The sequence below is a fragment of the Hippocampus bargibanti genome, linkage group LG19 (assembly GCF_051943395.1).
Source record: "Hippocampus bargibanti isolate YZ-2025 linkage group LG19, ASM5194339v1, whole genome shotgun sequence".
NCBI lineage: Eukaryota > Metazoa > Chordata > Actinopteri > Syngnathiformes > Syngnathidae > Hippocampus > Hippocampus bargibanti.
The window spans coordinates 13,457,598-13,469,157 of NC_142752.1; the positions used below are offsets into that span (position 1 = coordinate 13,457,598).

General features: G+C 44.7%; 1 protein-coding gene across 1 annotated transcript; it reads right to left on the reverse strand.

Moving 5' to 3' along the window:
* Positions 1-4,525: 4,525 nt before the first annotated feature.
* LOC148884078 (uncharacterized) lies at positions 4,526-10,527 on the reverse strand. The gene is made up of 4 exons (XM_089022693.1): positions 10,317-10,527; positions 10,169-10,256; positions 9,835-10,078; positions 4,526-5,392 (listed from the first exon to the last, which is right to left on the reverse strand). The coding sequence occupies exons 1-4, from the start codon at positions 10,442-10,444 to the stop codon at positions 4,845-4,847; spliced, it is 1,008 nt and encodes a 335-aa protein (XP_088878819.1). The 5' UTR covers positions 10,445-10,527; the 3' UTR covers positions 4,526-4,844.
* Between the last annotated feature and the right edge of the window lie 1,033 nt (positions 10,528-11,560).

Here is an 11,560-nt window from a genome sequence, read left to right on the forward strand (position 1 = left end):
GGTTTTTCCTGCCAAACATCATATTCATAAATCTAAATTTTGTGGGAGGAAACACCTATTTGTAATATTTCAAAATGAAATGAAACTATATCAGAAAACAATTCAACCATCTGCCGACCCAAACACTATCAAAATACACGATTTGTTGATGAAATATGGCATAGGATGATGTGCTTGCCTAATCATCTGGTGTTCCCCCCTCTATTTTTGTCAATTTCACTATGTTGCGCAGACTCAATGAAATGTTAAAACCCCTGGCCCCCCCCCCCCCCCCCTTTTTTTCTCTCTCTTCTTCTTCTTCTATTTTTTACTTCTCTCTTCTTTTTGTATAATGATTATCTGTCAGGAAACTCTTATTTCCTGTGTGATCAGGTATTGTCTCTTACGCGATTATGTCACCTAATGTATGTTGCCAACTGTTTACAAAATGTTAAATATGCATAAAGATTTGTTGAGACACGCCTCTGATTTACTTCTGGAAGCTCCACGAGCTATTCAAAACCAGTGGTTTTGTTTGCTTTTGTTGTGTTTTGTCTGCAGTGTTGTTTGTTTCTTTCTATTACTTTGTTTGTTCGCATGCCATTTGAATAAAAAAAACTTGTGAGTCCGCTAGCAGTCTGTGTGGAGTAAGTGTGACAGGTTGTAAAGTATCTTATTAAGTATTTTGTATTTTGGTTACATTCGCATAGTTATATTGGTTTAACACGCCTGCTTCGGTTAGTGGTTCATGACGGACCGATTTAGATCGTTGGACAGGAAGTTGTTGTACGCATGCGTTTGCATTACATCTGGGCATTCGAAGTAAACCACTGTTGAGTCAAGACGTATCCCACCGCTTGTCTTGTGTTTTTTTTCTGCATCCCACAACACCGTATCTCCCTTACCATGATGACAATCAACTGGGGAATGAACTGCCGGGGACAGAGCCGGGAGCTGCGGAAGTTGACCAACCTCAGGAGGGCAACATTGGTCCGGAAAATGATCCACCTGTGACGGTGTGTCCCCCTTTTCCCCATTCCCAAGGTATTCACGTATGATAGCCTTGGTTCGCCATCTTGTTACAATGTAGGGACAGTACCATGTTATGGTGAACAGACAATGCCTTGGATGCATGGTGCACACCCCTATTATGTCACTGAGTACTACAGAGATGGTTAATGGACACTTCTGTTTGGTAGTACAGTGAGATAGACACAGGAAGACCCCTAAGGAGCCCTGATGAGATAATTCAAACGGAATGTATGAAAAGAGTTCCAGTCTGTGAACTGTTGATTATTATAATGTAAAGAGAATGTATGAAAAGAGTTCCAGTCTGTAAACTGGTAATTAACTGAAATGCTAGTTGTTTACAATTTCCTATGGATGGATGCAGTTCATAATACCGTGCGTAATTGTTTTGGGCATGTCGTCCAGCGCATTTATGTATTTACTAGTACATATATTGGAGACAACATCTATTTTGAGGGGGAGCATGTGACAGGTTGTAAAGTATCTTATATCGTATTTTGGTTACATTCACATAGTTATATTGGTTTACAACGCATGCTTCGGTTAGTGTTTCGTGTCGGACCGATTTAGATCGTTGGACAGGAAGTTGTTGTACGCATACGTTTCGTCTGTGTAAGCTCTCAGTCGTACAGGAGTGGTCCATCGATGAGAAGGTTTCTTCAGCCGTCATCTGTACAAATGTACGCATACGTTTGCATTACATCTGGGCATTTGAAGTAAGCCACTGTTGAGTCAAGACGTATCCCACCGCTTGTCTCTTGTTTTTTTTCCTGGATCCCACAACAGTTTCTCCCTTACCATAGGGGAGAGCGCAACATAAGCATTAGCGTTGAGTTGTGGCGGACAACAGGTCCTGTATGTATGTGACAATTGATACGTTTTTGTTTATTAGAAGACCAACCGCTATACCAACAACTGTGTGCATCATTTGTCACGCTGAAGGGCATTACATTTAGTGTCAGAAAGCCTGGGGTTTTTCCCGGCGCTCGTCCATCTGTTGAGAAAAAAAAGTTCGGCAACTTTGATACGTGGAACGTAAAGGAGGAAGCCGTTCAGCACAGCGACTTTGCTGCTTTTAAAGTAAAGGCGGAAGCCGTCCCATACGTGATTGATATGCCTGTGTCAAGTGGCACAGAGCTAGGTCGTCTTTCTGCTGATTATGCTGGCAATCAGTGCCGAAATGAACGCGAGCCCGCCATTACGGGGCCACGCCAGGACGTTGCTGCGAGTGCAGCCGCTGCCACGAGGAGGTCCGTAAACATTAATGGCGACGCCGAAGGTGGCTTGGTGCCCCATGAAAGCACCCAAGTTCTGCGGGAAAGGAAGTTGGGAGGCTTATAGGGCTCAGTTCGAATTGGTGGCCGACGCAGCGAACTGTCCGGACAAGGTGAAAGCGGCACAGTTGGCACTTTCACTAACCAATGAGGCTACTTCCTATCTGCTGCTGCTGAGCCCCGGAGAGAGACTCGAGTACATTGAACTTGTGGGCACTTTACAGAGCCGTTTCGGGGAGTTTAACTTGAAAGATTTCTTGCGCTGCGAGTTAAAACAGCGTGATAGACATCCAGGGGAACCGCTACCTTGACTTGCCCATGAGATCGAGAGCCTGGGCCGACGGGCATATGCTGGGATGCCAAAGGACATTCAAGATGAACTGATTCGTGACCAGATCGTCCAAGCACTCCGACCAGATGAACTGCGCCTGCATGTCCAGCCACCCGGCGGCACTGGGAGAAGCACTCACTCTCGCGAGAGAGAGTTCACAGCCAGAGGAGTACGATGATGGCAGCTTGCCCCGTTTCGGCGACCGCGTTGTCAGAAGGTGAGGAGTGCCGGCCAGCGTGGGTGGTGAGCTGGTGTATGCAATAAATACCCGTCTGCTGAGGGTGTGGACAGCCAGCTCATCTGTTGTGACGCTGCCCAAAGATGTTGAACCATCAGGGAAATGGGAAAGGGTCTGCGTAGCGCAGTCAACGCTAGGATACACGGCGAAGGGACATTTGTTTTTGGCCTGGGGGGTTTGTCGACAACAATGTAGCCACAAGGGAGCACAAGCCAGTGTATTATTGTGCCGGTCCCAAGCCCGGATAAATATAGAGGGCCGTGTCTGGAAGGGCATCCGACGTAATTTTTTTTTTTTTTTTGCCAAAACAAATATGTGAATCAAACCTATGAATCCCATACTTGTCGATGCCTGGGCTAACAATGGCCGCCATTGCTATTGTTGACCCTTAGGGTGCCGGTGGAACATGGACTACTGTTGGTCGAAGAAGGAGAGGAGGGATGTGTGCCCGGAGGAAAAGAGAGAAATGGAACGCCAAAAGTATAGAACTAAGAGTAGGAACTTTGAATGTAGGAACAATGACAGGTAAAGGTAGAGAGTTGGTTGACATGGTGCAGAGAAGGAAGGTAGACATACTTTGTATCCAGGAGACCAGGTGGAACGGGAGCAAGGCTAGAAGCTTGGGGTCAGGGTTTAAGTTGTTCTATCATGGTGAAAACAGAGAAATGGAGTTGAGGTTATCTTAAAAGAGGATATTGTTAGGAATGTCTTAGAAGTAAAAAGAGTATCAGATAGAATGAGGAGTCTGAAGCTAGAAATTGAAGGTGTGATGTTAAATGTTGTTTATGGGTATGCCCCACAAGTTGGACGTGAGCTGGCGGAGGAGACATTTTGGTTGGACTTTGATGAAGTCATACAGAAAATCCAGAGAAGTGAGAGGGTTGTAATTGGTGGAGACTTCAATGGACATGTTGGCGCAGGAAAAAAAGATGAGGAGATGATGGGCAGGTTTAGACTCCAGATGAGGAACGCTGAAGGACAGATGGTGGTTGAATTTACTAAGAGAATGGAAATGGCTATTGTGAATACTTTCTTTCAGAAGAGACAGGAACATAGGGTGACCTATAAGAGTGGAGGTAGAAGTACACAAGTTGACTACATTTTGTGTCAACGGCGCCATCTAAAGGAAATAAGTGACTGGAAAGTAGTGGTTGGTGACAGTGTAGCGAGACAGCATAGGTTGGTGGTGTGTAGGATGATGCTGGCAGTGAGGAAGATGAAGAAACCAAAGGCAGAAGTGAGGACAAAATGGTGGAAAAAGTTGAAAAAGGAAGAGTGATGCATGACATTTAGGAAGTGTTTGCTTGATAGAGAAGTACAGAGATGGTCAGAAGGAATTGCATTGTGTCTTTGTAGATCTGGAGAAAGCGTATGACAGGGTTCCCAGAGAAGAGCTGTGGTATTGCATGAGGAAGTCTGGAGTGACAGAAAAGTATGTCAGAGTGGTGCAAGACATGTATCATGACTGTAAGACAGTTGTGAGGTGTGCTGTCGGTGTGACAGAGGAATTCAAGGTGGAGGTGGGACTCCACCAGAGGTCAGCTCTGAGCCCCTTCTTATTCGCGATAGTGATGGACAGGCTGACAGACGATGTTAGACAGGAATCTCCTTGGACCATGATGTTTGTAAATGACATTGTGATCTGTAGCGAGAGCAGGTAACAGGTGGGGGAGAATTAGAGAGGTGGAGGTATGGAAAGGAGAGGAGTGAAGATCAGTCGCAGCAAAATGGAATATATTGGATTGGATGTACCTTTATTCGCAGTGGAGAAAATTATATTTCACAGCAGCAAAGTGAGCAAAGGAAGGAAAGAAGTAGAAAAACAAAATACAGGAGCTGCTGGAAAGGCAAGCCACTCTTGTTTGGTCCTTTCAAAATAAAGTTCAATGAGAAATATTTGACCAAGTGGTCTTATGCCCACATTTTTTGTAGTTTTCAAGGCCACATCCCATATAAATATTCACCTTTTGAACCAGTTCAATTTTTCCAGCGCCTACAATTTGTCCACCAGCTTTCTAAACAAGGACATGAGCATCTGCGTGTTCTCCAGCTGCTCGAGGCCGACGATCCGCTCCATCCCTTCCATCCCCGGTGGCTCACCGTCTCCGCTCCCCGCCCGCTGGTTGTCCGCCATTTCCTTGCCATTTCCCAGCAGTGACCCGACCCGGGTGGTTTCCCGCCAGGCCCGATACTGAAGTGCCCGGTCTCGATCCAGAATGGCCCGGTCTTGATCGAGACACACCCGGTCCCTTTCCAAAATGGCCCTCTTCCGTTTTAGCGCCGTCCGCTCCCGCGCCAGAACTTTGTAGGGTGCGCTCGGATCCCGCCTGTCGGGAAACTGTTCATCCTCCACGGGGCTGCCGCAGGCCAACGCCTCTGCGTCGTCGCTGTGAACGGTGTCCACGGCGAGACCATCGGGCAGCAGCGTGGCACAAAGCGTGACGTCATGGGGGTGAAGCTGGCCGGCGGCGTCGGGCGGCGTTTCCATCTGACAGTCGCCGCTCGCCTCTGAGACGTCCGCGCTCGTCATGTCCTGTGGAGCTGGAGAGTGCGTCAAAGGTTAAAGGACAACCGACACCTTCGGACAAGTTGTGTCCATAATTTGTAAAATCACTTCAAATGACTTCTAATGGGCGTATTTTACAAAGATTCCACTGCATATAGCTGTATTTTACGTTTTAAGACTGGCGCTGAATATTCAGGAAGTCTTGTTTTTGAGCTGGTGACGATGCCTACCCTGATGTCACGTCTGGAACACCCCTGACCGAGAAAGCGACACACAATGCATTTTGGTTACTTTGTTTGGTCTGAAAACTTCGTGTTGATGGCGAAATTAGACGGAAAACACATAAATAACACGATGGTGAATTGTTGTGTGTTGCACCAAGACTACTATTTGACACTAGTTGACACAAATTCTCAGCAGACAAATCATCCCATTTCCAACGCAGCTTGGGCGCCATCTTGTGCATTTTCTGGGATGCTACATTGGAGTCCTGACGGCTCGAATTGATGCGGGAGGACTTCTTTAATCGATTGCAAACAATTATGCTTTCCTCTTCAGAACTATTTGAATCATATTCATAACTGGATGAGTAACAAGAAAGCATCTTCTTCGAATCCGAAGCCATTGTATTGATAGTTGTATTGTTTTAATTCTTGAGCAAGGCAAGACGTCCTGGCGTGACGTCACGAACAAGGGGGCGGAACCTTCTGAAACTCGGCATCTCCAAGGTCATTTTGAAGTCGTTTTGGGACACTTTAACTCATTTTATTGGTGTTTTGCATTTGACTAAAAATATCAGCCTGCGTGTTTTGGGTATTTTAGATGCTATGAAATGTTTTTCTGATGTCAGTTAGGAAACAAAAAAATGGTGTCGGTTGTCCTTTGAAACTACACAAAAGATACCTTATTTTATGTATAATAAATGTGATATTGTATTTTAATTAAACAACCAAACTGTACCATATAATCTTCTTTTCCTTTCGGCTTTTCCCTACAAGGGGTCGCCACAGCAAATCAGTGCCCTCCATCTTTACCATATAATAAAGTGGTTTTATTGACCTTTATGATGGTCATTAATGTAGTTGCCTCTTGATGATATCAGAGTGAAGTTGCCGTGCTTTCTCGGCGATAATACCCTCACACTGTCTCCTGCTAGCAGCTTTTCGCTAATCCAAATCAACAAAAGTTTTTCAACCTCTTCTATTGCCTGAGACCGTTGCTTAGATTACATAGAAACACCCTTAGCCACATGTAGCAATGATCGACTTAGCATACCGGTAGTGGGACGCTAAGTCACACAAATGTACACCTCGTTCGTGTTTTTCGATGATCTCCTTCTTCTGCTCGACCGTCATTTTCTTTTGTGTCCTCTTGGGCTTAACACTCGCCTGTCCCATAATTGCAAAAGTACTAGACTCAATAGCAAACCACGTCGGCACTCAAAGGGGGTGTGGAAAACCAGACCGCCAGCCACCTTGGCACTGTGTGGTTTAGTTCGTCCGCCGATAAGTAATTTGTATGCCAAGATTATATTCTCACGAATTTAATGTTTTTAAGGCGAAAGGTTCGTGAGCTAAAGCGTTTGTAAGCCGAGGTATCACTGTATCAGTGACGTGCAGTCAGTGGAGGCAGGGGAGGCAGTGCCTCACCTGTCATCATGGAAATATCAAATGAAAAAATAAATTAAACAGTTATATGTATTTAGTGATTTGTACTTTAAAGTTCTTGTCCATTTAACTTCACAGTTTTAGGATTTTTTTCAAAATCGCTGAATTTTCACATTTACCGTTCAAATACTAAGTAGAGACGAGCGGTGAGGCAGCAGCCGGCTGAGCCTCACCATGGATTGCGCAATCACTATGCTTACTGTGCTGGCTTGCTCTGCAGTGAGACCGCATTGCTGTCCTGCATATCGCTATTAAAGCGTTCAAACACGTTTAGTATATGAACTAAATTTCTACAGTTTAGCTGGTGTATATAATGTAGAGTCATTGTACATTATACACACTGCACTACAGTGTTTATTTTGTTTTATTTTTATCAAAACGCTGTGCGTAGGTGAGGCAAACAGTTCTCCCGCCTCATGACAGGCAGGGGGCGCTTGTGATTCCAGAGATACTTCTTACTCCACGTCTGCAGAATAATAGAATTAGAGACAGAAAGCTTCCGTAAACAGTTAGGAAGTAAAGTGCAACCCTGCAGTCATTTTTTTGTGTTGCTTGGCCTCACTTTCAGAATGGAGGATTACATATCTAAATTGAAAGAATTTTCTAAACTGGACTTTCAATCGAAGCAGGAGGTAATAATTAAAGGAAGACCAACACCGGAGCTAAAAGGTTTGCTTCAGACAACGGGAGACAATAATCGCTCTTTTCAGGCGGACTGGTACACACGAAAAGGCTGGCTGTGTGGATGTCCAGCAAGAAACCGCCTTTTCTGCTTTTTCTGCCTTCTGTTCTCAAATTGTGACAATGTCTGGACTCAAATGGGATATTGCGAGCTGAAAAATTTACAACGGAGCCTCATCAAAAATGAGCGAAGACTCAACATCAGCATCGACAATGCTAAGGTAAAGGAGAAGCGGGAGCTTTTAAAAGATCTCATCAATGCCACCTGCCTCCTTGCCAAACAACAGCTGGCATTTCGTGGAAATGATGAAAGTAAAGGCTCCGCTAATCGTGGCTACTATGTTGAACTATTGCATGCTTTCGCTAGCGAGTCATTTTGGGACATCCACTGTATTTTCTAGCCTGTGAAACAGAATACAGAACGATTTAATTGAAGCAGTTGGTGATGTCATTAGAAATGACATTAAAAAGGAGATCGGTGCAGCCCAATTTGTTGCTGTAGAAATAGACGAGGTTGTCATTCTCAGCACTGAAAACATACAGTCGGAACAGGACTGATCAAGGACGACTTTCTTCACTGGCAGTCATCTCCGTTGAGACAGAGAGACTTTTAAAACTGAAGAAAGATAAGGAAGGCTTCTACAAAGAAGTTATCGATGCCTTTCTTCAGAAGGAGCGGCGCATGGACTAAAGGTAACACGATAAAAACGTTTTTTTTAATTATTTTTTTTCTATGCTACAGTTTGTATACAGTATATAAAGAATGCTGACATGAAATTTTAAACAAAATACGTTAACTGTTGCCAATCAAATGGTGAATAAACTACTCTGTAGAGTTCATATGTTTGTAAATCTGACTATGATGACGTCAGTGCCTCACCAGCCATGAACCTCACCGCACGTCACTGCACTGTATATTTTTTTAGCTGTCATGGTTTCATTCGTTTAGTTGTCATTTGTTTTCCTCCTTGTTTTTGGTGCCGTTGGACAGTCTGCGGCTGGATGGATGCATGGCCTGAGGATCCCGCCATGAGAAGAAAGGAGCGTATGTGGAACCGTTACAGCTTGGAATTGAAGCAGATTTACGTGGGAGAGGGGATGTGTCTCTTTTCATCAATGGATGCTATAACTTTGTGCTTTCAACATTTAGCTTGTAGCAGACGTGCACATTTCACCATGACGTCCCTGATCCACTGGTAAAAGGACGCTTTTATCCTCTCCTCTTTCATCTAGAACTGCTTCATGCAACAAAGAGGGTGCAGAAAGTAATAATAATAATATATTTTATTTCAAGCGCCTTTCAAAGCTCTCAAGTGATTAAGATTGCATGACTGTGTCTATGTGTTGTCATGTTTGTTATTCAGGTTTTTGTTGTTGTTTTGACTTCAAGATGGCGGCGCGAGAGTGGCTGCCTTTACAGCAGCGCCTGTATTTTTTTCTACTTCTTCCTTTCCTGTCCTCTTCCTTCCATAACTTTGCTGCTGTGAAATGTCAATTTCTCTATTGCAAGACTAATAAAGGCTAATCCAATCCAATAGTTGACAAATTTGAAGTAAAAAAAGACTGTTATTGTGGTTTACATAGGACAATTTGAAATTTTGGTTAGGACTTTAGCAATTAGGAGTTTTTTGGATTGGATGTACCTTTATTCGTCTCGCAGTGGAGAAATTTACATTTCACAGCAGCAAAGTTATGAAAGGAAGAGGAAAGGAAAGAAAGAAGTAGAAAAACCAAAATACAGGAGCTGCTAGAAAGACAGCCACTCTCGCGGCGCCATCTTGAAGTAAAATAAATAAATAAATAAATAAAATAACATGACAACACAAAGACACAGAGTCGTTCCTTCTTCAGCACTTGCTGTACCCTCTTTGTGACATGAAGCAGTTCTAGATGAAAGAGGAGAGGATCAAAGTGTTCTTTTCAGCAGTGGATCAGGGACGTCATTGTGGAATGTGCACGGCTACTACAAGCTTAATGTTGAAGCAAAAATCCATTGATGAAAATCTCACATCTCACATCAGATTTGGCCTACCGGGCCTGGAGTTTGACGCCATTTTCTAAAACCCTCCCGAATCACACACACGACTTTGCTAACTAATCGGAAGCATCCGTCCGCGTGTCAATCTCACCGGCGACAAGAACCTCGCCGCACGCCTCCGGTTTGTCATCAGAGTCGAGCGAGGCCGCGTGCACCGCCAAGTCGCCGAAGGTCAAGCGAGACACGCTATTGTCATCGCGGTTGTCCAGCATCGAAGGGTCAAGCCGTTTGCCCCTAGTGGCCAGGTGCCCACTCGCCGCCTCGTCCATCAGCCGGAACCAGCGCCACCGGGGTCGCTCGCGTCGCTCCATCCCTGCCGGGGGGTTCTTCAGAACCTGTGCAACAAGGAAACGACGTAGCGTCAGCGACCCGAAGCAAAGTCATCTGTGTCATGGCAATGCGAGTGAAACTTGCGCTCAACCGACCCGGTACTTCTCCTTCAGGTTTTCCCACTTCTTCTTTAGCTGGTGCGGCGACATCTTTCCCTCCAGGCCCAGCTCCTTCCGGATGGCCCTGTTTATTAACATTTGCCAGGCTTGACGATAGAATGGACAAACGGACGGACTTTCTGACCTCCAGCCACGCATGGCCGAGTGCATTTGTCCCGTGAAGATGGCGCTGTTGGCAGTGCGAAGCTCGATCAGCCTCTGGATGTCTCGCTCCGTCACTAGCGTGGACATATGTGGACAAGGTGATCTCATGAAAAGATGGCCCGTAATTCAACATTACTTTTGTCATCCATTCATCTGTCAATCAATCGAACTCAGGGGGGTTGGGATTTTGTGAAAGCTATATTATTACAAATCGACAGCATAGAAAATCCACAAATGGAAAAATGGATGACTCGGTTACTTTTTTACCATAAGCTTCACTTATTTCATCTGCCGGTTCGGATGAGACTGTAACTATAGTATTGTTGGTTCAATATTAAAATTTAGATATTAGGATTTAGATTATTGTGACATAAGCAAAATTAGTAATATTAGCAATGAGGTTGGTTTAATCACATTAAAATAACATTTGCTATCTATTATCCATTGAGCTGGCTAGCTAGCTATCTATTAGCTAGCTAGCTTTCTATCTATTTGAGTTACTTCCGGGTTGAGTGAACGCTGACGCGTGTACCTGCCGCTGCTCGCCCACTGAAAAACCTATCCTGTGACTGTAAAGTGACCTTGAGTTTTGAAAAGCGCTTAGAAATTAAATGGATTCTTATAACACATCCACACCCAATTTGGGAATAATGAGGTGTGACCATTGATTTCAGTTGTCTACCAGACCCTCAAAATTTGGAATGTTTGTGGACACAGAGAGATGTGCAAAAGTGAGTACGCGTTTAGAAAAAAAAAAAATAAACACATACTATACTCATTTTAATTATATGAATTGTGTCGAAAAAATATTCATTAAATAATGTCAGTTTTAGCACCCGTCTGGCCGATTTAACCAAACCGTGAACGCAATTTTAAGCAAATGGGTTTTGAGGATATATATCTCATCTCATTTTCCGTACCGCTTATTCCTCATTAGGGTCGTGGGGGTTGCTGGAGCCTATCTCAGCTGTCTTCAGGCACGAGGCGGGGGACACCCTGAATTGGTTGCCAGCCAATCGTAGGGCACACAAAGACATACAACAGTCACTCTCACACTCACTCCTAGGGACAATTTGGAGTGGTCAATCTGCTTGCCATGCATGTTTTTGGAGTGTGGGAGGAAACCGGAGGACCCGGAGAAAACCCACGCGGGTCCGGGGAGAACATGCAAGCTCCACACAGGGAGGCCGGACCGGGACGCGAACCGGCGACCTCTGCACTGTG